Source organism: Mixophyes fleayi, chromosome 2 (genome assembly GCF_038048845.1).
Source record: "Mixophyes fleayi isolate aMixFle1 chromosome 2, aMixFle1.hap1, whole genome shotgun sequence".
Lineage (NCBI taxonomy): Eukaryota > Metazoa > Chordata > Amphibia > Anura > Limnodynastidae > Mixophyes > Mixophyes fleayi.
Genome location: NC_134403.1, coordinates 12,666,922 through 12,693,647, shown reverse-complemented (window position 1 = coordinate 12,693,647; position 26,726 = coordinate 12,666,922). Strand labels below are relative to the sequence as shown.

Below are 26,726 nucleotides of genomic sequence, written 5' to 3'. Positions count from 1 at the left end.
TATTCACACATATCCCCTACCGACTTCAATAAAGGGTCTGTTGTTTTTATTAACATTTTTTGCACTAATTTTCAAATATCTTTTCACTCTTTTAATATTATGCCTCCAGAGAGCGGTATAATAACCGTCTATATTTTTTAACAATTTCAAAAATAAAATGGTTTTTATGATTATCATTGGACGAGGGTGCCTCGTGGACCAACCTTAATCTTGTGACTAACATCACATGATAAAATCTGTTTCTATATGCTAAGTTGGGAGAGCACCCCCTCATGCTTTATTACTTATGATCTATGTATAATAAATTATGTGAGGAGTCCATTCCCTAGAGAGGACCTTATTCCCATTTGGGTTTTGTGTTTAGGAATGCTGACAAACAGTAAAGACCCTCTGTCTAACTCCTGCACTTGGTGAGCTGCGAGTAGAAGCAGTCTGCTCTTTGTCGGAGAGCTGAGCTGTCACAAAGGGGTCGGCAGTCTGAATGTAAAAATCTCTGTCACAACAGGAATCGGAAGGTTGAGTATGAGACATTTCTCTGTAATAATACCACTGACTGTTAAACTGGATGAAGGTTCCGTATAAATTGTGCCCTTGTTTAGGATTTCATCAACAGAAATAATGGAAACTCATACCTCCATATTGATTGTTGTTCAAGTGGCTAAGGATCCTTTGATAATTTTTACAAACTGATTCCATAATTAAATGTTGTAATAACATATTGACTGAATTGAAGATCATTGCTGAATTTATGTGTTTTTTCCTTTGACCTCATTTGAGGTAATTTCCTGGGGGGGTGCACCCCCATGACCTTCTGTGCTGATTAATTAGGTGGACTTTTTAATTATAAGTATTTGTGTATTTTTATGTTTTTCATTGTATTTTTATATGAATGGTAAACAATATAAATATATATTAAAATAATTTTATTTACAAATTGGTTTGTGTTTAATAGAAGTCAGAGAGCAGCGCATGCCCTTTTTCTACAAAAAGTAGGCAGTCTGGCTTTCTTCTAATATTGAAAATATCAATAAAACATCCGGGCGCAAAGCTCAATGCATGAAATACAGACAAAGTCAGTGAAAGAGGATATATGTGACCATAAATTTATGTATAAAAATAAAAATAAAATATTTTTATTTTTATACATAAATTTATGGTGGTGGTCCCAGTTTTTCAACTATGTGACCACCTTTAATATTTGGTAAATAAATGGAAATTGTATTGCATGTGATATGATGCAAAATTGTTGTTTAGTTTCCTAAATTATATTATTGATCCCCGCTTTTCTTTGGCTGTGCTTCAGTGACCATTACAATGCACTCATTTCATATAATAAAAAAAATCACACAAGTAGTACTAGTGTAGGGAGTGAAAGGAGTACAGATATGTAAAATCAACCCACACAAATGGAGTTCTATTTTTTTGAAAGACGAGCAACTATTCAGAAAGGTTTGGGAATCTCTTATTTTCAACTATTTGAAAGTCTGCTGCTACACAACTTTCTGGAAACTTTTATGCATTTAAGCCTCTTTTTTTAAAGAAACCAGTGGTATTTTTTCAAAATGTGATGTATTGAAAAAAAAGAGTATGATTGTGTGAGTGCTGCACACAAAAATACTGATATAGAAAGGTAGCCCTGAAAATGGTCTCACTCTCCTATCTCCACATATAAATGGAGCCTAGAGAGACTACTGGCTGCCAATCAATGATCGCCACACAACTAGTGGCTGCACTGCTTAGAACTGTAGGGGGTAAATGTATCAAGCTGAGAGTTTTCCAGCGGGTTTGAAAAGTGGAGATGTTGCCTATAGCAACCAATCGGATTATAACTATCATTTTGTAGAATGTACTAACTAAATGAAAGCTAGAATCTGATTGGTTTTTCAAACCCGACGGAAAACTCTCAGCTTGATACATTTACCCCTAGGTCTCTTTAGACTTTTAGCTTTCTTTTCCTCATTATCAGAACCATCATCATTATTTCAGTTCTCCCCAGACATATATGTAATAAATTTCAAAGCCGCTATGCACCTGCAGAGTGATGATGGCTGTACTTATTTCTATTCAGTATTCTATACTTAGTATCTTAAATTTAATTTTGAAAACATTTTAGAAAGTGGTAAAGAATCTGGCATCTAATATCAGAACTTTCTCTCCTCTTCAGGTTGTGTTTTCCTGGAACATGTACAACATTTATATAAGCAAGTGCAAATGGATCAAAGTTTCCCAGAATCCTCTTGCTTGACTAGACACACTAATGTCAGGTAGGCAGGAGCATGTGGGCAAACTGATTTAGATGAATTTCAACGATTTGCAAATTAATTGACTAATAGATTTTGATTCACCAACAATTTTCTAAATGTGTCCCACCAACTAGAGAATCAGAGTGTTGTAAACTTCAACTGTTTTAAAACTTGACAAAGACCTTATGTTAAGCTTTATTTCATTCTGATGTACAGCAAACAGCAAAGTATAACAGACAATTAAATCAGCATGAAGTCAGGATATGAATTAGTTGATGGAATGAACTGACGTTTTACCATCATTCTACAAGCATCGTATAAATTTTAGAATGAATGGGTCTCTAGGCAATCTAGAAATCATCATGATGTAATAAGATTGTTTGTCTTACTATCTCACAAACGTATGTTTCATAAAAGAAACAATTATCTGTGAAAATTGTATATGTAAAATGTGCTTACCATTCAGTTCAACACACAGTTTGTCATCATTGTCTAACTATCTCAGATAACTTTACAGAATGTTGACCTCGCAAAATTTCATACACACAAATACTCTCCATAGGTTTCATTTTAAATTCTGCTCACTTAATAAAATGTATAATAAAAAATAAAAAATAAGTATAAATGGAGTACTCAAAAATACATGAAGGTTAATTCTATATCACACCAGAGAACCCCATTTTTTAAACTGGTGGTGACCACTGAACTCTACTATTTTTTCTTATGGGGACTGGCATTCAGAGATAATAGGAACTCACAGCCCCTATACTTCATTGTCGGTGCTGGTATCACAGGTCCAACTTTGTTTTAAGAAAAGTAAATAATTCCACCATTCCCCAAGTTCTGAACTCACCAAAGTGTGAGACAGCCTTGGCTGGTTTCCAATATAACAGGGACACCTGAGCATGAGTCCCCCTGCCATAGTGAAAACAGCTCCAGGTGGGTAAGTGAAAGGCTGGTGTTTCTATGGAGTATACAATAAGACATGCTTTTCCCAGCCCCCCTTTGTATTATGGGTCCTTGGTAAGGACTGAAGAGTTGGTCCTGCAGTGGTAACTTTTTACCACTGAGGTCCTGGTTTCTAGGACAGTGATCCCTTTCCATGATATTTAAAAATTTAAAATGCATCTGTTATCACTGTGAGAGCTTTGTTTGATTATAGTAGAAATAAATCTCGGATATAAGGAAAGAACATTAACAGTCTAGGCAATGGTCGGCAAACATTGGGAAGGCAGCAGAGAAGGAGGATTGCAAGGAGCTAACTTTCTAAAAAAAAAGTAATCTGCCTCCTAAAAGCTTTATATAAGCAGAGTACAGAATTATATATCCTAATACCCATTAAGCAATAATGGGGTATATTAGTGGGTTGGGTACACTTTACCGATGTCCACTACTCCTACATGGAGAAGCTCTAAGTTTAAACACTTAACCTTAGGGGTCCCCACATTGCCGCTTCAAATTTCTATTGACAGACGTCGCGATAACGTCAGCCTGCACTGCCGAACACTTCTCTAATTGGAATCACTTGCTGTCAGCATGGTGCTCCCATCGGAGATCTCCAGTGTCGGATTGAAGGTAAGTCTGTTTATTTTCCAATCGATTTTACATAATTTCGGATTTTCTTTGTAGGGCTTCTCCATGTCCAATAGTGTTAACCGTAAAAATGTTTACCACCGATATTAGTATATTAGGTCAACCAGAGTAATATTTCTATTGCTACCCAGCTTGTGACTTTTCTCAGTGTCAATCTATCAGCTGATTTCTGTAACAATAGCTGTATATAATGTCTATGGTAAACAATTTTTAATGACAACATTTTTGAAAAGATTTCTTAAAATGTTTCCTCAACACTTCATCCCGGATTCCATAGATTATAGGACTGAGGAATCTTGGCACACAGGTGAAAGCAAAAAAGCTTGATATGGGAAATAAATCCTTTTGGTTGATAGAAAAGGCTTCTGTAAGTGTGGACAATATGGAAGCCATGCACAAGAGTAACTGGAAGGCGTGGAGCATAACTGTTTTCCCAGCTTTGGAGGCAGAAGATGACTGAGAATTTACTTTTAGAGCAACCAGCATAATCCTAACATATGTAAATATAATGACAAGTCCAACTGAGGAGAAACATAGGATGAGATTAAAGGACCTAATAATATTTTGAATTGGAGTAACTAGCAACATTTCTTGTCTGCATATAACATAAAGATGGAATATATTTGTACGTGATGAGACCATGACACATAACTCAGCCGCATATGGGATCATCAACACTGAACATATGATGGTGAAAGCAGCGTTAGCTCTTTGTGTGGTGCACAGCTCGGCATGTCGTAGTGGGTAACAAATGGCAACATATTGCTCCAGAGCCATGGCTGCCAGGCTGTATGGAGTTACTCTAAACGTCATTGCCCCAGCAGTGTAAAAGATGTAGCAAACTGGCACAGGGACATATAATAAATAAATAGCTGCAAGCATCATGCAGAATGCCAGGACTAGATAGAATGTGTCATTAATGAGCATGTAAGTAAAAAGAACATATCGAGCATTCTGCTGGAGATGTGGTGTTAGGAAGAAGGCATTCAACATCACTGTCAGATAGTAGATGAAGAAACAGAAACCCCCTACTGTCAACAATATAAGAGTCAACCGGATGTACTCAGCCGTTTTGCTGGCAGTGAAAGACTCCTGGATTATGTTGATTTGAAGTGCTGAGGAGTTGATCATTTTTGGAGAAGTGATGGTTTTCTTTTCAGGAATCTTAGATATGGAGAAATAAAGAAAAAGAGATGGTAATTAGGACCCATTCAAACACATAATGGGGCTTCTGTAGAGTCAGATGTAATTCTGATATGGATGCACAAAATGTGCTTTCCTGTACTGCACATATGCAGTGAAAAGGAGAAATCTTGGTTTGTATGTAGACTGAGATGTATGGTCCAGTTCTGTCTATCTACAGGCAGAGAGGTGATACAGGGGGTGGGAAAGGGTGGGCTAGTGTAGCCTAAGTACAGTAAGATTGGCACTGTTGAAATCTTCTTCTGCAATCCAGTCTTCTTACGATAAAATAAACTTTTAGCGGCAGTGGAGTAATAATTTTCACCAGGTTCATGGCATGGGAAATTCACTTTTATAAATATTACTACTCCGCCACTAAGAACTCACTTGTGATGGAGCAGCTAGTGGATCAAGTCTTATGGTGTCTTCTGAAGGATTTTTATTTGAAGACTTGATTGCTTCGTGAAGAAAATGCCAAACATCTGACTTAGGTGAAAAAATAAAGAAAGTCAATGATGGATGTGTGGGGGTGTTTACACTTATGTATACAATATGTATGCCTGGGACAAGGCAAAATTAAACTGACAGTCCTTCAATTAGATTGAGTCCCAAGAGCTGACAATCTGCACTCTCACACACATGGTATTAAAGTATGTTTCATTTGAGGGCATTCAGATGGGCAATGCATATGCTAATGTGTGGGAGGAAATTTTCCCTGGGTGTCAATTATAATTTGTCCAAAAATAATCAAAAATGTTGACCTTCCATAGCTTTTCTCTGACATATCTCAGAGACATATATCCACATTCAATAAACCAGTCAAAATCTCCCGCACATTTACATGATGATTTATGTGATGGAATTAAAACAATAACAAATATCATTCCAAAAGATACGTTACTACTGTTGCTTTCCTGTACAGTTGTTGTCTATACTTCACAACTCTTGTGCAGTTTTTGCCCCTAAGTACACTTATTTCCCAAAAAATGAAATATGAAGGCATATTCTTTGAAGGTAATATTTTTTTTATTTTGTGTGGGCCTGAAAGGTTCTCTGGCTACCAAATGGTTTCCCTAATTGACACCTAGTAGTCCACTTGTTTTTACAATACCTCAATTTGACATTGTATTCTAAGTAATAAAGGCCATGAATAATCAGGACTGCATGGCTGTGATCTGCATATGATCAGTGAGTTTCCTAAAAATAATGTTGAGCTTAACCTAATTACATGGGCTGACTGACCAAATGTTTTTAGATACGTTTGTCTGAGGAGAAATGATATACACTCATATATATCCATTTAATATTTTTTTGGATCCACAACCTGACGATGTACTTGTATTTGTATTCCGGCATTATCCCCTGACCATCCTATTAAACCTTTAGGAATTTGTTTGAAGCAAATTATGGAATGGAGACAAAGTGCAAAAAAATCACTCAGGGTCTGGCGGTTCAAAACCATATCCGTGAGGAATGAACAATAATGAACCAGAAAACAGGAGTCCATATGTCAAATGGACATGCAATGATAGAAAGCCGTATCAGGAGTGTGGGGAGAAGAAGAACAGAAGACATATCCCCATTTAGTGAAAGTTGAAACATCTAATCTCATTAATTTATCTAGCAATACATTGTTTAGATAAAACATTTCCAAGTTTACCAAAGGTCTCATTTGTGTGGCTATAAATAGATTTCATTTGTTTGAACAAGCCTTTATGTCGTCAGGTTTGCTTCTATTTAGCATTTTAGGATTTTTTTTATAGAATATTAATTAATAATATTTTAGGAGTAAATAATCTTAATAGTGATGGAAAAATTGATAATTATCAAATTCTACAAAGACAAACTAATATTTCTAAACAGTAGGAATCCACTCTGAAATTATAGACTTAGAAAATGTAACACTGCAGAGCAGTAAGCCTATGGATAGGCATAGCCTGGACTCAGTGGTGGAACAACAGGGAAGAACATATTTAAAGAGTCAGTCCAGATTTTACCCCATAAAATCAGTGCCTGGATATTTAAAAAAAAAATGGAAAAAAACTGTAAATTAGACTTCAGAGAAGTGAAAACTAAAAAGAATGTAACAAAGAAGGAAAACACAGCTATTATGGAGATATGGACTATTGATAATCTACTGGTAAAACATTGTGAAAAAGGGGGTCACCTATTGATACATTCAGACAAATTTTATTTGGAGGTTACAGGGCCTGTTTATTATAAAGAGCCTGGCAATACAATCTTTCTTAACACCTTTATCTATAACAAAAAAACTGTTGCTGAGAAAGCTGAAGGGATACACAGTTGTCCCGGGAATCTTGCCCCTGAGTGGTAAGCGTTAAATGACAGCTTTGCCGAGGCAGTCAGTTTTTTTGCTCTGTTTGCTAATTACAATTCATTTCTAGTTAGCTCCAATTCAACCACTTCCTAGCACCCATCACCAATCTTTTACACAATGCAGGTATTGAGAAATAGGAATGGTGCTTAAAAGTTATAATTTAGTGGGGTTCAGTTTTCTCTGACTACACTAATCTTCCTAGTGTCTACAAACAATACACTTGAAACTGCAAGCATTGTCTAAGGTTGCAGATCACGCTAACAGAGTGGCATCCAAAAGAGACAGCACTGACTTGATTGTTGTACCTCTGCGCCTTTAATTGCTTTTTGGACAACATTCCCCTTGTTCTATTTTCACAGCTACAGCATCACTGGATGTTAGCTTCTGAAATTATTGCAGTAGGCAGATTGTCACCACTACTGGAGAGTCCCAGGCAATCACAGATGCTTAGTCCCAGGCAATCACAGATGTTTAGTCCCAAGCAATCAGAGATGCTTCGATTGCCTGTGGCATCTGCTGCCAATATGGTCTTCAAAGAGAAGGCTCAGTCAGGAAATTACTCATGTTTTCCTGCCATCTTTATCGCCATTAGGCAGACGGACTGCAAACCGGGGGGAATTTTCACCTCCATTTCTAGAGGGTTTACAGAATGGACCTGTGCAAGGTTGTCATGACATTGGTGACAACTGCGAAGGTTCTTACATCCACATTCATGACAGCAGTGCCAATAGCAGTGGAGCCCTTAGCAGAAGTGAGGGATTTTCTGATGAGTTCTCTAAAGCCAATACAGGAGCAGCCCCCCCACAAAAAAAAATCCTGATTGGATCTTTTCACCCACATTTGTCCTGGGGTTGTGATGGTCCATTATCCTCTTCTGTGCAACCAGGTAAATAGTAAACAAGGAACCTCCAACATGCAAGTGTTGCTTTGACCATTGTGCCTTACCCTATATTGGGTTTAATTTACAGGTAGGAGCACAGGAAAAATTTAGCACATTTTCAGCTTGGCAACACCATGTTGCACTGCAAGGGGGTGGGAGAATTAAAAATGTGCAGACATATTTAAAGTTGGGAGGGGATAGGATTAATGTATAAGAACAACTGTCCTGTATTTGTGTGCTGCATGCAAAAGCTATCAGTATATTTCCTGCATACAATAAAAAGAAATGCATCGTACCCCTTTCATTGCAACATGGTTTGTCCAGGAGCAAATGTGTGGATGAGAGACGCAGATCTTGTGCAGAACGGAGTTGTCGAGTTGGGAGATATTTTGTGACAAGAGAGGAGATGTATTTTGGTGCAGCTTTGTTGATGGCCTTGTAGGTTAGTAAGAGTATTTTATATCAGTATTTTATATCAGAATCAGTATCAATGATACATATCAACTACTTTTTTTTTTTTTTTTAAATAACTTACTATGAGTATGGCAAATTAAACACAGTTGTCTCCTTGCTAAAAAAATATATATAACAATTCATTAAAAGTGTAAAATATCCAAAAAATGAAAATGTAACTGTAGCCGTACATAATCATGACCTTTATGTACTATAAGAGAATGACCTATTTTTTGAACAAATTAAATGATCAACAGGTGTTATATATCCTATATAATATACAATAATGTAATTTCTGTAAAAATAGGTTGAATCAAATCACCTTAGCTCCCCTTAGTCCCCGTCCAGATGTAATGTTGGGTAATCCCACAACAGAGGGGACTAGTATACTAATCTAATGTGCCGTTGAGCTGTTTAAGGGCACTAAAATATCTCTCACAACACTCCAGATTGGAATATCAAATGCTATTATCTTTGATGAAATCTAGTTGTGTGACAGTATCTGAATTCTCTGTCTGATCTCCTTTAACCATTAAAGTATAGTCCACCCAGTTATGAAACAAGTGGCTAATTGGGCAAACCTCATCCTCTTGTGATGAGCTAAACAGCCTGATTAACCTTGTATCACCTTTCCAAGGGAAGAGTTCTCTAACAGTTAGCAGATTCTATTCCGACGGTCTGCTGGATATGGAATACAGCTCAGGGTCATATCCTCTGATCAATTAATAAAAATCCAATGTTTTTTTGATGAATCGGAAAAGGTACATACAAAAGTTTCAATCTGTCGTGTTTCGTCACCGGAGAGAGACTTTTTCAAAGATGAACAGACGCTGTGATGACCCAGTTATATATAGTCCATTTAATCACACACTGCCAATCCCACAGCACTCAATTAAGGCAGCTGTATACTTAATCAGTCTGATTAGCAGAATTATTTAACCATAGGAAAATCACATATTTAACCAAAAAACATCTTTCTATATGCTAGGAGCCACACACCAAAGTTTGTTTGTTCATTAACACCAAAAAATAACCAACTTTCTATATAAAGTATAAACAATGAATTACCTTTTTTAAACAATTACATAGTGTTACATAAATAAAATTCACCAACTTATGAGTGGTCGAAAAATATTAATATCTATATACTACAAACAAACCATATTGTGTACATTAATAAGTTAATTAATAAGTTGTAGGATAAATTAAACTACATATATATATATATATATATATATATATATATATATACATATACATATTTTAGCTGTCTATGAGGGGAATCACTCGCCAGCTGCATTGTTCGCCAATATCTGGCTTTGCTTGCTCAGCCACAACGCTATCTATAAAGTAGAAGTGACTTAATCCACTTTCACTCTCTTGTGTCTTTTTACTATTTAGACTATGATGGATAAAGAGATACAGAAGATTTTTTTCTATTTAATAAAGTGTTAAGCTATGGTTTGATGAGTCTTTTATTCACTTTTGTTTACTCTTTTGGTATAATAGGTAGAGGTTTCAGTGACACCTGACCATTATGCTGGAACTACTGTAGCAGCTAAATTGCCACTTCAGGAATAGTAATGTTGCTAATTAAATTGATCCCTTCAGACCAGGGTGTATATGTATGAAACGTCGATTTCTGCAAGTTTGCCTTTACAGGCAATCGCCGCTTTAAGTTTCCCCTGCAAAGTCGCTGATTTCCATCATCTTGCAGAAATCAACGTTTCATAAATTTACCCCCAGGAGTTTTGGGACGAGCACCAGAGTTTTCAGCACATGGGTAGTAGCCTCTGGGAGGAGAGTCAAGCTGTCAAGACACCAGCCTTGTGCTCAGGGCCGGATTAAGGGAATGGAGGCCCCTGGGCTACGCGGGCCTCCATTCCCTTGTGAGGGCCCCCCCCTCCCCCGTGATCCGAGCTGCCCGCGCCCCCCCCCCCCCCCCCCAGCACTTACCTCCTTCTCCGGCGCGCTGTACGCTCTTTACTGAGGAGATCTCGTGAGAGTGAGACTCACGAGATCTCCTCAGTAAGGAGACTACAGCGCGCCAGAGAAGGACCGCAGTGAAAGTGCTCAGCAGCACTGATCGCACCAGGGGGAGCCCCCCGACCGATCAATACTGCTGCTGAGCACTTTCAAGGGCCCCCTGGATGCCATAGGCCCCTGGGCTGTAGCCCAGTTAGCCCTATGGTTAATCCGGCCCTGCTTGTGCTATACAACTTGATGCTGGTTTCACTATTGTGGATGATTCCATATTTCTTTATTTTAAGCAGTTCAATTTGTTTTATTACTCAGGATCTTCCTTCTTCACTGGATACTATCATCAATCTATGGCATTTGTCTGGCTTTACCGCTTTCAAAGTTCTGTCACTTGCACAGAGGAACATCTGCAGTTGGGACATTCTCGACTCTCTCCAGAAAAAAAGAAAAAGGACATTTAAAAATAATTTATGTCTCTACTGTGCTGGGCAGGGCCACATCTTAGGGAATTGTCCTAAGTGCCTGGGAAATGGCAAGGTTTAACTGGTTCTGATGATGCTGTGTTAGGTTCAGCTTGTAGCTCTCCATCCGAATTCAATTTTACTATTTTACCAAGATATTTTTTCAGCATCCCTTTGGTCAGGTCTCTCTTCTGGCCTTCATTGATTCTGGCACTGCAGGAAACTTTATTTCAGCCATCACAGTCTCAAAATTTTCCCTCCCTTACAGATTGGGTCATTACCGAAGCTACCCACCCTATTATTTTGGACCTTCAAGGCATACAATCTTATTTGTATCAAGGAGGGTGACAAATGGAAGACCGCCTTCAATACCTGAGATAGTCACTTTGAGTTTTTGGTGATGCCCTTTGGGTTGTGCAATGTACCCACGGTTTTTCAAAACTCCATCAATTATATTTTTTAGAAGTTCTTTACCAGTATGTGGCAGTGTAGAACATCTACCTGTAGGCAGCTTAAGGTCGCTTTCTCTTCTGCGCCAGTGTTGCAACAGTCCATCTCTACTCATCCTTTATTCTTAGTGGTGGACGCATCCTTCTACGGGTTTGGAGCCAAACCACATGAAACCACATGAAACATTTATTTCATATTGTGTAAATTGTGTTGTTTTTTCCCCATTATTGTCTAGAATGGATAATTAAATAGTCAACTTTTGTAACTCTTCAACACCCCACAACTCTGAAATGGACCTCAACTGTAAGTGTGCAACTTGAAAAACCACATCATAGAGGCCATCGATTAACAAGATCTGCCAATGGGTTTTGTGTCATCATAGCATGCAGATCATTCATGCCCAGCAACTACCAATTTGAGTTTAAGCATCTGCAGTTCCCCATTGTACTGTGCTTTTTTATCAATATCAACAAAGCTTAGGGGCAGTCCTTTAAAGTACAGACATTTACCACAGGAGATGGTACCCCTAACCCGATCTATACATACACACTAATCAGACCCTCATTGAAATAACCTGCCTAATATCGTATAGATCCCACTCGTGCTGCCAAAACAATTCTGACCCATCAAGGCATGGACCTCTGTGGTAACTGCCAGAAAGATGTTAGAAGAAGATCCTTTCAGGGCTGTAAGTTGCGAGGTGAGGCCTCCATGACTCGGCCAAGTAAAAACCTTGAACTCTTTGTCATGTTCCTCAAACCATTCCTGAGCAATTTTTGCAGTGTGGCAGAGCGCGTTATCCTACTGATGCCACTGCCATTAGGGAATACCGTTGCCATGAAGGGGTATACTTGGTGTGCAACAATGTTTAGGAAGGTGATACATGTTGGATGACAGCATCCAAATGAAAGTTTCCTAGCAGAATATTGCCCAGAGCATCACACTGTCTCAGCTGACTTGCCTTTTCCCCATAGTGCATCCTGGTGCCATCTCTTCACCAGGTAAATAACGCACATGCACCCAGTCATAAACTTGATGTTATTGAAAATGTGATTCATCAGACCAGGCCACCTTCTTCCATTGCTCCATGGTCCAGTTGTGGCGCTCATGTGCCCATTGTAGGTGCTGTTGGAGGTGAACGGGGTCAGCATTGGCATTCTGATTGGTCTGTGGCTATGCAGCAAGCTGCGATGCATTGTGTGTTCAGACACCTTTCTATTAAAGCCAACATTAACTTTTTCAGCAAAATTGTGCTACAATGACTCTTCTCTGGGATTGGATCAGATAGACTAAACTTCACACCACACATGAATCAATGAGCATTGGGTGCCCATGACTCGCCAGCTTATCAGTTGTCCTTCTTTGGACCATTTTTGGAAGGTATTAGCCACTGAAAACTGGGAACACCCAACAAGATCTGCCATTTTTGAGATGCTCTGACCCAGTTGTCTAGCCATCACAATTTGGCCCTTGTCAAAGTCACTCAGATCCTTATGCTTAACTATTTTACAAGAACTGACTGTGCTTGCATCAGCTCTTGATGTAATGAGAATTAAGAGAGAAGTTTCTGATGAACATGGTGATTTGTCCAAAAAAATGAAAATAGCTTACATTCCCTACATCACCTGCAGTGTCAAGACAAGACTCAGACCATGCCCACTTATTGCAAATAAGAGTTCTGCTGCTGCTGGTACATGTACTGTCCACTTAACTATGGAAGACTGCACAACCATGACCTCCCACTGGGTATGTGTATCGCCATCATCAGCAGCGACGGAAGCTTCATCCTCCTCCTCATTCTTTTAGTATAGTATTGCTAGCACTCAATACCAGGTCATTCACTGGTAAGCTACTCTTTTTATCACTGGTTTCACAAAGAAGCCAATGTCAATCTGTTGGTGCAGCCCACCAGTCTATCTACTTGTCTAAAATGACCATCCTATCAGGCAGTGCTGTCTGCTATGTTTCATAGGGATTGTAGCATGCTGTGCACACAAAACTTGGTTGTTCATCTTCCTCCTCCTCCTTCCAGCATATTAGTGCTTGCACCCAATGCCAGGTCATTTACAGGCAAGCTTCTCTTTAGCTGTTGGAAAAACTCAGGAATGTAATTTTTGCCGTTCTGTGACCACATATAGATACTTTATGCACACTGCTGTGCCATTATTAATCATACGGATTGTATGAATATTGAATGTATTTGTGCCTCTGCGCTGTCACTAATTTTAGCCAGCTAGCTCGCTGTAGCCTTTGGCCAAAAGTGGTGACATTTTTGACAGTTGTGAAGATATTATGAGAAAATAGACTGGTAATGACTGGAAATTAATGCTAATGCTATAAATTGCTCCCCACATCCATTCTGTTGCCAAATCCTGTCACTTTCAGTTGCGCAACATTGCTCGCATTTGGCCCATCCTCTCCTGGGACGCCACCAAGTCTCTCATCCATTCATTTATCATCTCTCGATTGGACTACTGTAACCTTCTCCTCACTGGCCTTCCCCACTCTCATCTCGCTCATCTTCATTCCTTACTCATTGCTAGACTCATCTTCCATTCTCGTCGTTCCACATCTGTCTCCCTCCTCTAACATGCCGTTCACTGGCTCCCCTTCCACATCAGATTCCTCTTCAAGCTCCTCACCCTTACTTACAAGGCACTCACCAACTCCACTGCTCCCTACATCTCCAATCTCCTCTCTAGTCACACTCCTTCCTGCCCTCTGCGATCAGCCAGCGATCGTCTCCTCTCCTCCACTTTGATTACCTCTTCTGACTCACGCATCCAAGATTTCTCCCATGCTGCCCCTTCCATTGGAACGATCTCCCTCGTGCTTTTAGAACCTCCTCAAACGTAGCAGTTTCATTAAAAACCCACCTCTTCTTAAAAGCCTTTCAGTTACCTGCCTAACTACCCACCTGTTGGCTACCTCTCCCTCTCTCCCCATCCTCCTTGTCGCTCCATTCGACCCTGTCCCCATTTCACCTTCTCTGTGTCTTTGGTTTGTCATCCCTTCCCCTTAGATTTTAAGCTCCTCTGAAGAGAGTAATCTCGCCTCCTGTTTCAACCACTTTTATCTCTGCTCTACAGCTACTCTGCCCACCTCCTTCTTTAGTCTCCTGCCCACTGACTCCATCCTGCTTTTCACTGCACCCTTTCTAACCTGTCGCTGCGCCCCACTCTTGGGCACAACAGGGCTTCCTGCTGTGCTGACTTTCCATCACACTCATCCTCTCTTATTAGCTGTGCTCCGCGCCACCTGAGTTATTGTGCTGCTTGTTTATTGTACCGTAATGTTGTACCTTGTACTGTCCTATTATTTGTTCCTGTACGGCGCTGAGGACACTTTGTGGCGCCGTACAAATAAAAATAATAAGTAATAACAATGTAGGAACAATGAAATTCAGATCCGAAACAAGAACACATGAGAATTTTTGGACAAAACCAGACCCAATACCAAAACACCAGGATGGTTTTAGAACCAAATCTAAAGCCAAAACACAGGGGTCTGCGTACCTAATTATAATACAAATAAGCCTAAAACATAATCATACATTGAAATATGTTGTACAAAGCAGGTTCACCAAGCCTTGAAAATATCTAGTATTGAAAATTTTATAAAGATAAACTGATATAACCTCTTTTTACTGTCAAGTTGTTACACTGTATTGACATTCGAAAAACTGATTATTGAAGCAGCATGCAGAACAAATGGGCACAGCAAATTGGATATGATTTTAACACAATGTTTTTGCTCGCTCCTCATCTCTACTGCTTATAGTGTACATATGCCATGTTTCTGAGATCTGGGGGAAAATGTATCAAGCTGAGAGTTTTCTGGCGGGTTTGAAAAGTGGAGATGTTGCCTATAGCAACCAATCAGATTGTAGCTATCATTTTGTAGAATGTACTAAATAAATGATAGCTAGAATCTGATTGGTTTTTCAAACCCACCAGAAAACTCTCAGCTTGATACATTTACCCCCTGGTATGTATGTACTAATTTAAAAATGTTTCATACCTACTTGAACTGGATATATCTGAGGATCATTGCTGCAATCAGCACCATCAGCATTTATTTATATAGTGCCAGCAAATTCCATTAACTTTACAATATAATAATGCATAAGATAATAGCGTTTTTCCCCAAATCTTATAAAACTGTCCGAGCCAACCTGTAACATTTCTATATTTCTGTTTTTCCCTACATGATTTTATGTAGTTAACTCATTGTATCGCTTGAACATTTCATAATTTGCTGTTCAGCAGTTATACAGTTAATTGCACAACCTTTTATATTATGGCATAAACAGAACTCTCAGTTGGAAACATTGTGTTATGAATCAGTGACATTCACAGTGTGTGACTGCTCTGATATATTCATCTTACCGGTGTCTCTCTCTAGAGTCTGAACTCAGTAGCATTACACAGAAACAGAGAGCAGGAGTAAATATTCACATTTACCCATTGTTCATGTTATGGACTTGTTTAAATCCCAACATTTAAATTTTCATGTATGAGCCAAAAAGGTCAAATACTTTGTTCAGTTTTACCTTCATATTGTACTGAAACTCTGTTTAAAAAGTGAAATATTAACTCCAAAACCTTTTACACAGAGATAAAGCTGCTCTTTGCAGATATGAGACAGAGGTCATAGATTGTCCTATTCCTGAAAGTTTCAAGTCTAGAGGTAGAAGGCAATATGTAGACAATATGAGCTGGTTGAACTCTGAATGGACATGTGGCTGTAGCAGGTAGAAGGGGTAGTATTAGGTGGGGGTGGGATTGATTGTAGTGAAGAGGTGGGTTTTGAGAAAGCGCCTGTAAGTTTGAAGGTTGGGTGAGAGTCTGGTCAGGCTTGATAGGAAGTTCCATAAGTTTGGAGCAACGATGAAGTCTTGGAAGCAGAAGTGAGGGTTGGAGAGGCATAGGGCAAAGTCATATAGAAAAGGATAGGTGGGAGTATATCACTTACTGAAGTCAGAATTTTATGAAGGAGAGAAGTTGGAGAGGGTTATGAAGGTGTGAATAAGTAGCTTGGAGGTCATGGTAAGAAAATGTAGGGATTTGCAGAGTTGTGCAGTGGATGTGAAGCAGCAGCAAAGGAAGATCAGTTTACCACAGTATGTAGGATGAATTGTAGAGGGGCGATGGGAAAATAGAAGGAGGTTTCAGTAGTCAAGGAGTTAATGAGAGAATGGATACAGGTTTCGAAAATCTTTTGAAGGAGGAGCCTACAAGACAGCATAAGGAACAGAATATGACGACTGAAGCTGAGGGTCAAAGATGACACCAAAGCAGCAGACGTGGAGAACAGTGAAGAGTGTGGTGGAGGGTAGCGACTCGAAGAGCTGGAAAAATGATAAGCTCCATTTTAGACATGTTATGCTTTTGATATTGTTGGGATATCCAGTTGGAGATGGCAGAGAGGGAGTTGAAGTGAAGGATATAGATTTGTGTGTTGTCTGTACAGAGATGAACACACACACGTTTATGTAGCATATTGTTTTAAGTGTTTTAGCAATTATTGCCAGTTTGGGGCATCTACTTCTTTTATTAAGTCTGGATCCTGTTATTTGATATCCATTTAAATAAACAATTACATAAAAATAATAATAATAATAATAATAATAATTATTATTTCTAGTAATACATTTTACTCTTTTAGTGTTAATTGAATAACTAGATATGGAAATAGAACACAAGATTTATGAACTTAATATGTACTCTTGCATTTTTATTGTTCAATTTCCATGAATAGTAGTGTATATTTACAATCACATTTAAATGTGCTTGTCTATTTTTTACAATTTATTTTATATATAGGATTATTTATACTGCGTTATTCAGAACTAGTTTATGTTTTGTGGAAATGTTATCATGAGCTAGAAAAGACTGAACAGAATGAGAGACCTCTAGAGCTAGAGCTACAAGGATCCAAAAGGCTCTAAGACCTAAACTAAGAGAGTAAATGTGCCCCCATCACTAATTATCCTAGGCGTTAGCTGTACGTCCCCTTTATGCAAATGCCTACAGATCAGTTGTCAAAAAGCATTGTACCTTGTCTTGCTTTAACTCTAATTTACCCTTGAGCTATGTCAACTTGTTTGTTGGCCTTGGGTTAGGCATAGCAACAGTAAGAGAAGACCTGAAGACCAGGGGGTAAATGTATCAAGCTGCTATTTGAGTTTTTCAGTGAATTTCTTTGGGCGAGATTAAACTCGATGTATGAATGTGTGAGTTGACAGTTAATCGCCAGTAAAGTGATTTTACTACAATCGCCATGCTACAAATCACTGCATATTGCCATCCTGAGGTTTGGCCACTCTAATAATACAAGTCGCCAAATGTATGAAGCTGCAATTTTGTAAACTCGCCTGCGATTGCTGTGAAAAGTGCCAGATTCAACATGCTGCTTTGGATAAGCGAGATTAACAAACACATCAGCTTTCCGCTGCTGGCCAATAATAACATAAAAGGAGGTACAACACATGTTTTAATTATGAAGGTAATCATGATTTCTTTTTTTTCACAGGGGCAAAAATTATTATTAATTATCATATGGGGGCCAAATTTATTTTATGAATAAATCAGTGAGCTATCTTCATTAATGATTATTTTTAAGGGAAACATTTTTTTATTTTATTGTATTATAGTGAAATACTATTTTGCTAACAGTGGAGCAATAATAATTTTTTTCTGCTGTGGCAACACTTGCTAAACTGTGGGTTTGAAAAGAAGAGATGTTGCCGATAGCAACCAATCAGATGCTAGTTATCATTTATTTAGTACATTCTACAAAATGACAGCTAGAATCTGATTGGTTGCTGTAGGCAACATCTCCACTTTTCTAACCCACAGTTTAGTAAATATACCCCTTAATCTTTCCAAAAGGAACACCATTTAAAGTAAATACTTGTGGAACTATAAGTAGCAGCATGCCCTTGTGCCCACGTGCATGCTACCACTGTTAGTGCCAAAAGTATTTACTTTAAATGGTGTCCTATCTAAAAGATTTTAATAATTGCCCCACTGATAATGAAATTGTAAAAGGTGTTTTAAAATTGACACACATTGCTGGAGGTTGGATTTCGCAGGTTAATGCATTTGGTGACTTTGCTCATAAAACCGCAGAGTGATTTGAAATCACTGAAAAATTGCAACTTGATACATTTATCCTCAGGTGTGTTGTAAGGGTCATACCTAGCGGCAGGAGAAGCTCTAGCTGGGCATGTATCAACTTTCAATAGGCACTAAGCCGGCATGTTACATTAAAACAAATTAATGCTTTATGATTAAACAATATAATTTTTATATTGAAGTACAGTGAACTGACTTTCACCCTTCTCTGAGGAGAAAAAAGTAATTCTGATGTACACAAGGATGAGTCTGCTGTCCTCATTACCATGAGCAACGGATGGATAATCTATGGGTGCCATTCATTACTATTTATTTACAGATTTCTTCCCAGGTTGTAACAGGGGTAAATTATAGAGCAACAACTTGACTATAGCTGCACTCGCATATTTCATTTGTGTTTGAAAAACAGTACTTTACATGTGAAACACATACATACTTTTTTTAGACAGCTTTGCTGAACCCTGAATAAATCTGATGTCATTGAGTCCAATTCAAACATAAAAATCACTGATGGAACAGTATTAATCAGGTCCCATCCCCCGAACCACATTATATGTTATGTGGGACAGAGAAAAAATAATTTTGTTCAGTGTGAGCACAATAAATATGGCAAAAGTGACTATTTAACCACACTGCCGGGTAGAAGCCCAGTCTGAAACTCCAAAGTCACATCAGTCGGTAAATCTTGCAAAGTTAGACATTTGGTGGCATTTGTAAACTGGTGGCTAGAAGAAAAATAAAATAGTAGAGAGGTCCAGGGCCGGCCATCCACCAGCTGGGCCAAGTCTCCAGAGCTGCGAAGAAAAAAATAAACCAAACTAGTTTATTTGTTTTGCATTTGTGGCAAAGTGCTTTTTTTTGACTGTGCATCACAGACTGTGTTATTTATGTTTATTTAAATTTAGCTAGGAAATAAATATTTTCTTTATGCACAGTGTTGTTGTTTACTTGGGTAATCTGGGTACACTTATGATATAGTTTTTATTTTTCAATAATGCCTACATGGTTATTTCAACAAACATACACATACCCATAAAATAAGGTTATTGGTGCTTGAAAAAAAAATGTGCCTATGATGTTGATAATGATGTTAGTTCTACAAGAATAGGTAAAAATGAAAAACAGGGTTACTAATAATTACACAACAATTACACTTCAAAACCATTTTCACCAGAAAAGCAAGCATGGATGATCCTTTCTATGACCTGGCTGTGACTGGATCACTGATAAATAACTTTTGGCATAAATTTATTTAAAGGAAATAGTGCAGTGCGCTTATTTATATAATTGCGCGTGCACTTATTTTTGATATTGTGTAAATTGTGAGATAGGAAATCGTTATTTCTGAGACCAGGGTAGAAAATTAGCTTTTTCTGTTTTAACCTTTCAAAAGCAAATACCTTACCTTTAATGTATATCTTATACAATAAGTCTTTGTTTTGAAAGCCTTTTGCATATCTTGGTGCAAGGAAATGCTTTGTTGTTCCTGTCTTTGGGAATGCGTATCCTGCTACTGTCTAACAAAAGGATTCATTTTGATTGGATCTTTTGATATGTGAGGCCTTTTGAAGGCAGAAAGGGTTAATTAAGATCTTCTACTGAAGACAAGATGCAAGACATCACTGGATTTGCAAGATATCACAGACAAGTGTAAATATCGTTAGCTTTGCAATGCATGTAAATTTATGTTTTGTTAAAAAAAAGGTTACATCCTGATTCTAAAATAGCCTGTTTCCAAATCTGTATAAAATGCACTGACTTGCACACTGAAAGGTATCTTTCTGATTTCATCTGACCTGAACGCTGGTACCTTCAACCAGTGTTTGAGCAAATAAACATCACTTGCTTCATACCTGCTTGAAAATATCCTCCATGCTGAAAATCCTGTGACCTACAGATTAGACCCAAACTCTAATCCATTCTCCGGCTGATTCTGAGGTTGGACCCAGCTCTCCAGTACCACCACTCTGCCTGCTACCCATGTAGCCCTGGTCAGTATGATAGGCCGGGGGGGATCCATCCACAGCAACCTTGATCCAAAGTAAGAGGTCAGGGGTACCAGCCCAGGTACACCAGCAACGAGGTACGCTAGCAGCGTCAGTGTCACACTGGCTTTCCCCCTTCTCTGTATTATGAACATCAGCTGTTGGAATGAGCTCACCTGGTTCCTTACTGTATATTGCTGGTGTTAGGGGTATACTTTGATTTGCGGGACATAGAGAAGCACACCTCCAGATGTATGAAGGCACATGAGTGTGGACCTCTAAATGCCAAAAGTAAGTTCTATCACCCTCCTATGACAGAGGTGTCATAAACTATGACTGACACCCATATCAAAAATCACTTACAATTATACATAAATACACGTAGATAATTACAGCACCACATACAAACAGAAAACATCTAAAAAAAACAAAAAACATGTGTGCTGCACAGCCTAAGAGGAGCCTGGGGCTGGGGATGTTCTTCTCTCCCTGTTGGTACTGATTCCAAAATCAGATGTTGCTCCGGAACACCCAATAAGACTTTTCCTGCCATTTTTATGCACCCTCAGAGCAATGGGCATTTGGGTCTTATTTTATAGTCCTCATTAGCTGTATAAACCAATGGCTGATGTGTTTGCTAATTACGTCTAGAAAATGCAGTGTCTTGTAGTGCAACTAAAATTTACATTAAATGGTGATCTAGAAATATTGTTATAAGTGTATAAGTGTTGCTACATCATGCAAATATAATTATTGGCCCACTGGTGATGAAATAGCAAGCCGCTGTAATAACATAAAAATTAAAAAGTAACCTTACATATAATCAATACCTAAATATATAAATAAATTGTCCCCCGTAAGAAAATTCATAATCGTTTTTGCCCCTCTACAACAAAAAACATGCTTTATTGAAACTCCCATTATGCCTCCTGTTATAGTAACATTGCCCTGCAGTGTAACATTGATGTGTTTGCCAATATCACCTATAGAAAGCAGCGTGTTGTATCTGACGATTTTGAATTCATACTCGGGCAGGTTTGCAAAATCGCAGGTGCATATATTTGGCAATTTGTATAACCAAGGTGTGAAAATGTCGGGACTGCGATTTTGAAAGAAACACTTCTCTGGCGATTTTACATGAAATAGCCGTTTAATACACCAGCGAGTTCAAACTCGCACGAGAAAATCACTGGAAATGCAAAATCGCAGCTTAACACATTTAGCCCTTAGACCGGTGGTTCCCTGGGGTGCCGCGGTGCTGTCACAGGGGTGCCGTGATCACCCAAAAAAAAAAAAAAAGAAACCCCAAAAAAAATAAATCTTACCCATCCAGCGCCGGATGCTTGTACTCACTGACTGCCGGGCGTGATGTCATCATCAGCATCAGTGAGGAGCGGCAGCAGAGAGGACAGAAGACAGCGGAACATGAAGAATGAAGGTAAGTAAAGGAACGGAGAGTAAAGGGGGACAGATACACGCTGAAGGAGGGGGGGGACAGAGAGAGAGAGAGACACACGCTGAAGGAGGGGTGAGGGGGGAACAGAGAGAGAGACACGCTGAAGGAGGGGGATAGAGATAGAGAGACACGCTGAAGTAGGGGTACAGAGAGAGAGACACGCTGAAGGAGAGGGACAGAAAGAGAGACACGCTAAAGGAGGGGGAAGAGAGAGAGAGAGACACGCTGAAGTAGGGGGACAGAGAGAGAGACACGCTGAAGGAGAGGGACAGAAAGAGAGACACGCTAAAGGAGGGGGAAGAGAGAGAGAGAGACACGCTGAAGGAGGGGGACAGAGAGAGAGACACGCTGAAGGAGGGGGACAGAGAGAGACACGCTGAATGAGGGGGGGGGACAGAGAGAGAGAGACACGCTGAAGGAGGGGGGGAGACAGAGAGAGAGACACGCTGAAGGAGAGAGGGGGGGAACAGAGAGAGAGACACGCTGAAAGAGGGGGGGGCAGAAAGAGAGACACGCTGAAGGAGGGGGACAGAGAGAGAGAGAGACACGCTGAAGGAGGGGGACAGAGAGAGAGACACTGAAGGAGGGGGTCCAGAGTGAGTTGCTCAAGGAGGAGGACACAGGGTTTTGAGATGGCAAAGAGGGGAACACAGGGTGTGAGATGGCAAAGAGGGGGACACAGGGTGTGAGATGGCGAAGGGGCACAGTGATAAAGAGGCACAATGTGATGTTAAAGGGGTCTAAATACATTTTACGTCATTTTGACCCAACTACTTAAAAAACGGGGCTACCTGGTAATTATTATTGCTTAGGGGTGCCTTGGAAAAATGATGGTGACTCTAAGGGTGCCTTGAATTGAGAAAGTTTGGGAGCCACTGCCTTAGACCGATCCTCTGTCGCGTAAAATGTTCTGTCCCTTTCTGTTTTATAAATGGTAACATGTGGATTAACAGGAGATTAGTATTAAATACAAAAAGGTGGATAGGCTCTACTCAAACACACTTTAACATTTTTAAATTATTATTTTATTTTATATGTTAGCAAAAATCATACTTTATATGTATTTTAATATTTATTTGTTTGATTACATTTCCTAGACTGTGATTTCTCTCCAAGCCTTGAATGTCTTAATAGCAGTTTGCAAAAATAAGGAAGAGTAGAAGTGAAATGTAAACATTTTGTACAAACTGACATTTCTGTTTAATCCTTTTCAATTATAAATTAAGAGACGTGCCTAGACAATTTTTTTTTATTATACTTATAAAAGTAGAACATTGTATGGTCTCTGAATCTCTATGCTAAACATCATTGTCATATAACATTAGCACTAGCGGTGTTGGACAGCGGTTAGCATTGCTGCCTCAAAGCACTGGGGTCATTGGTTTGTCGGCTATCACAGGCTATCTGTGCAGAGTTTGTATGGTTTCCCCATATCTCTGGATACTCGGGTTTCCTCCCACAAAATTCAAACACATATTGGTTAGTTAATTGGCTACAGACAAAATAGACCCTAAAAGTCTACACGCCCTTATTGATGTACATCCTGATATCAGATAGCTAGGATTTTTATTTTCACATATATTTCCTAAAATATATGGGTTTTGCTTGAAATTTGTTGATTGCAAGGTCAGATTAAAGGTGGAAAAAGGTCTGACATCATCATCATCACTATTTATTTATATAGCGCCACTGATTTCGCAGCACTGTACAGAGAACTCATTCACATCAGTCCCTGACCCATTGGAGCTTACAGTCTAAATTCCCTAACATATACACACACACACACACACACACAGAGAGAGACTAGGGTCAATTTTGATAGCAGCCGTTTAACCTACCAGTATGTTTTTGGAGTGTGCGAGGAAACCGGAGCACCCAGAGGAAACCCACGCAAACACAGGGAGAACATACAAACTCCACAGAGATAAGGCCATGGTCGGGAATTAAACTCATGACCCCAGCGCTGTGAGGCAGAAGTGCTAACCACTAAGCCACCGTGCTGCCCATACATATCATTATTTTGAACTCAGACTTTACATCACAAACACCTGCAATTTCAATACATGTGTGTAGACTTTTTGTAGCTTAGAGATTCATCTTAACTATTCTCTTGGCTGTAGTGAGGATGTCTCCATAGGCTACACATGGACAGATAAATTATCTTGCACTGAGGAGTCAAGGCAAACCTGTAATATGTAGGGATGTGCACCGGCCACTTTTGGTGTCTCGTGTTTTGTGTTTTGGATTCGGATTTGCTTGAGGTTTTGGGTTCGGATTTGTTTCGCAAAACACCTGACGAAAAGTTTTGGTTCGGATTTAAGGTTTTGGATTCGGATTTATTTTGAAAAAAACATAAAAAGTGTTAAAAAAAAGTTTTTGGGTTTATTTTCACTCCTACGCTATTATTAACCTCAATAACATTCAATAACAATCATTCTTTTTTTTATATTTTTTTTTTTTTTTTTTTATAACTTTTTTTAATTTTTTTTATAACTTGGGAATAATGGGGAAATAACAATGCCCTTAGAAGGACAGAGCACAGGACACAGCACCACTGGACTGAACAGGACACAGCACAGCACAGCACGAGATATAGCAGGACAGAGGACCACCTAACACAACCTCCCTCTACCCTGATCAATGCCCGAGAGAAGATGGCGGCGGCTAGCAGGGAATTTATAGAATCCAAGGATCGCGAGATCCGACAACGGGATTATGACTCGGAGCCTCAGTTTCAGTTTTGCAATTGGCGGGAATACCCGGATCTGTCTCGGATCCGGCTCGGATCGGCACCGTTCGGGTGGGCTCGCATTTCAGATATGCGAGCCCGCTCATCTCTAGTAATATGAGTTCTATAGAGGGATGTTCTGTGAGACCTATCTGTGTCGTACTCTTACAGAAACCAATGGGTGGGATATTGATTTAAAGATCTGTCATGTAAATAAATGACTCTAACCAAAGGCCTATTCTCCTTTTAGAGTGTAGCTGCAAAATATTCTTAACGCTTCTCCTTGTCTTGTTGAGACTGCATTTAAAAAATAAGTGTATGTAATTCTAACCTAAATTGTTGGGATTGTCACTTTTTTGCAATGATCTGCCCTAATTAACAAAGAGTGAAAAGACTGGATGACTTGCAATATAATTTAATTTCACACTTTCATTTATGTTGAACAGATTGGTCTCTACAAATTGTGGAAAACATATTTCTTATGCATTTTCTGAACACTTCGTCCCTTATGCCATAGATAAGAGGACTGAGAAGCCGAGGTACACACATGAACACCAGGAAATTGACCATGACCATGTAGTTTCCACCATACAACTCTGTAATTGTGGAGGTTAGAGAGACTATACATAGCAGGAGCTGAAACGCGTGGAGCATGACAGTTCTTCCAGCCTTGGAGGCAGATGATTGACCAGAGCCAGTTTTCTGTGCTATTAACATAACTTTTATGTATGTGAACAAAATGGCAAAAGCCACCAGAACAAGACTACCAATGAAGGTGAAGGATCTTATAGTGTTTTGCACAGGTTGTACAAGAAATTCTTCCTGTTTGCATAACAAGCTCTGAGAAAAAAAATTCTTCTTAACCGAGGTGCTCAGAACGATGACGTCAGCTATGTTAGGGAGTAATCCAAGAAGCCAAATAGCTATTATAACAAAATAGGACCTTTGAACTGTACAAAACATTAAGTATCTCAGCGGGTAGCAGATAGCTAAGTAGCGCTCAAGGGCCATGGCTGCCAAGTTGTACGGTGTGACTCTAAATGTGGTTGTTGTAATGACAAGGATAAAATAGCAAATGGATGCGGGAACATATAAAAACTGATAGGCCAAAGCAAGAAACAGTCCCAGCGACAGATACATTGTGTCATTGATGAGCATGTGAGCGAAGAGGACATATCGGGAGTTGTCTCGCACATGAGGGGCTGTGAAGTAGACAATCAGCACAATACAGATGAAATAGAGGAAGAAGCAAAAGCAAATCAGGGTCAAGATGAGGAAAACCAAAGTTATAATTTCAGATGTTCTGCTGTTGTTAATTGGCATTTGAGTGACATTATTGTATGATCCTGTGGTATTCATTCCCTTTGAACAATAAGGACAGATGAGTCGTCTTGAAGTATTCACACTGAGAAAAGCAAAAATCAATTTAATAATAGTACAAACTTTCCAAAGTAAGATTTATTATTCCTTAATTTACAAAACTATGAATACTTAGTCCTGAATATTGATGTACTTGAAATACAACCTACTAAGTACTTAAAAACAAATAGAAAGTAAAGTTCAATTCCACATATCTGAACGGTTCCTGACCAGGTTAAGATGAAGGATACGTACAGGAATAAACTGGCAATAATGTTCTGCAAATAGTCCCATAGGATTAGCTCTACCCGCTGCTGACCATTGCACTTCCCATGCCCTGTCATTGGTCTGTCCATAGCAGATCTGAGTGACAGACAGAAGCAGGTGTGACTGGTCCTAGACCCGGCAGTTACTGCTTCATCAGACAGGTCTCTGGAGGGAGGGCAGAATCACTAGTTGTGTGACCTCAGTGGCTGGTC

At 39.2% G+C, this 26,726-nt stretch overlaps 2 protein-coding genes across 2 annotated transcripts; both read right to left on the bottom strand.

Annotated features, from left to right (window-relative positions):
- Nucleotides 1–4,046: 4,046 nt before the first annotated feature.
- On the bottom strand, nt 4,047–4,967 carry LOC142139770 (odorant receptor 131-2-like). The gene has a single exon (XM_075197641.1). The coding sequence runs from the start codon at nt 4,965–4,967 to the stop codon at nt 4,047–4,049; it is 921 nt and encodes a 306-aa protein (XP_075053742.1).
- Nucleotides 4,968–25,317: 20,350 nt separating this feature from the next.
- LOC142139769 (odorant receptor 131-2-like) lies at nt 25,318–26,247 on the bottom strand. Its single transcript, XM_075197640.1, has one exon. It carries the CDS (start codon nt 26,245–26,247, stop codon nt 25,318–25,320), a length of 930 nt encoding a protein of 309 aa, XP_075053741.1.
- Between the last annotated feature and the right edge of the window lie 479 nt (nt 26,248–26,726).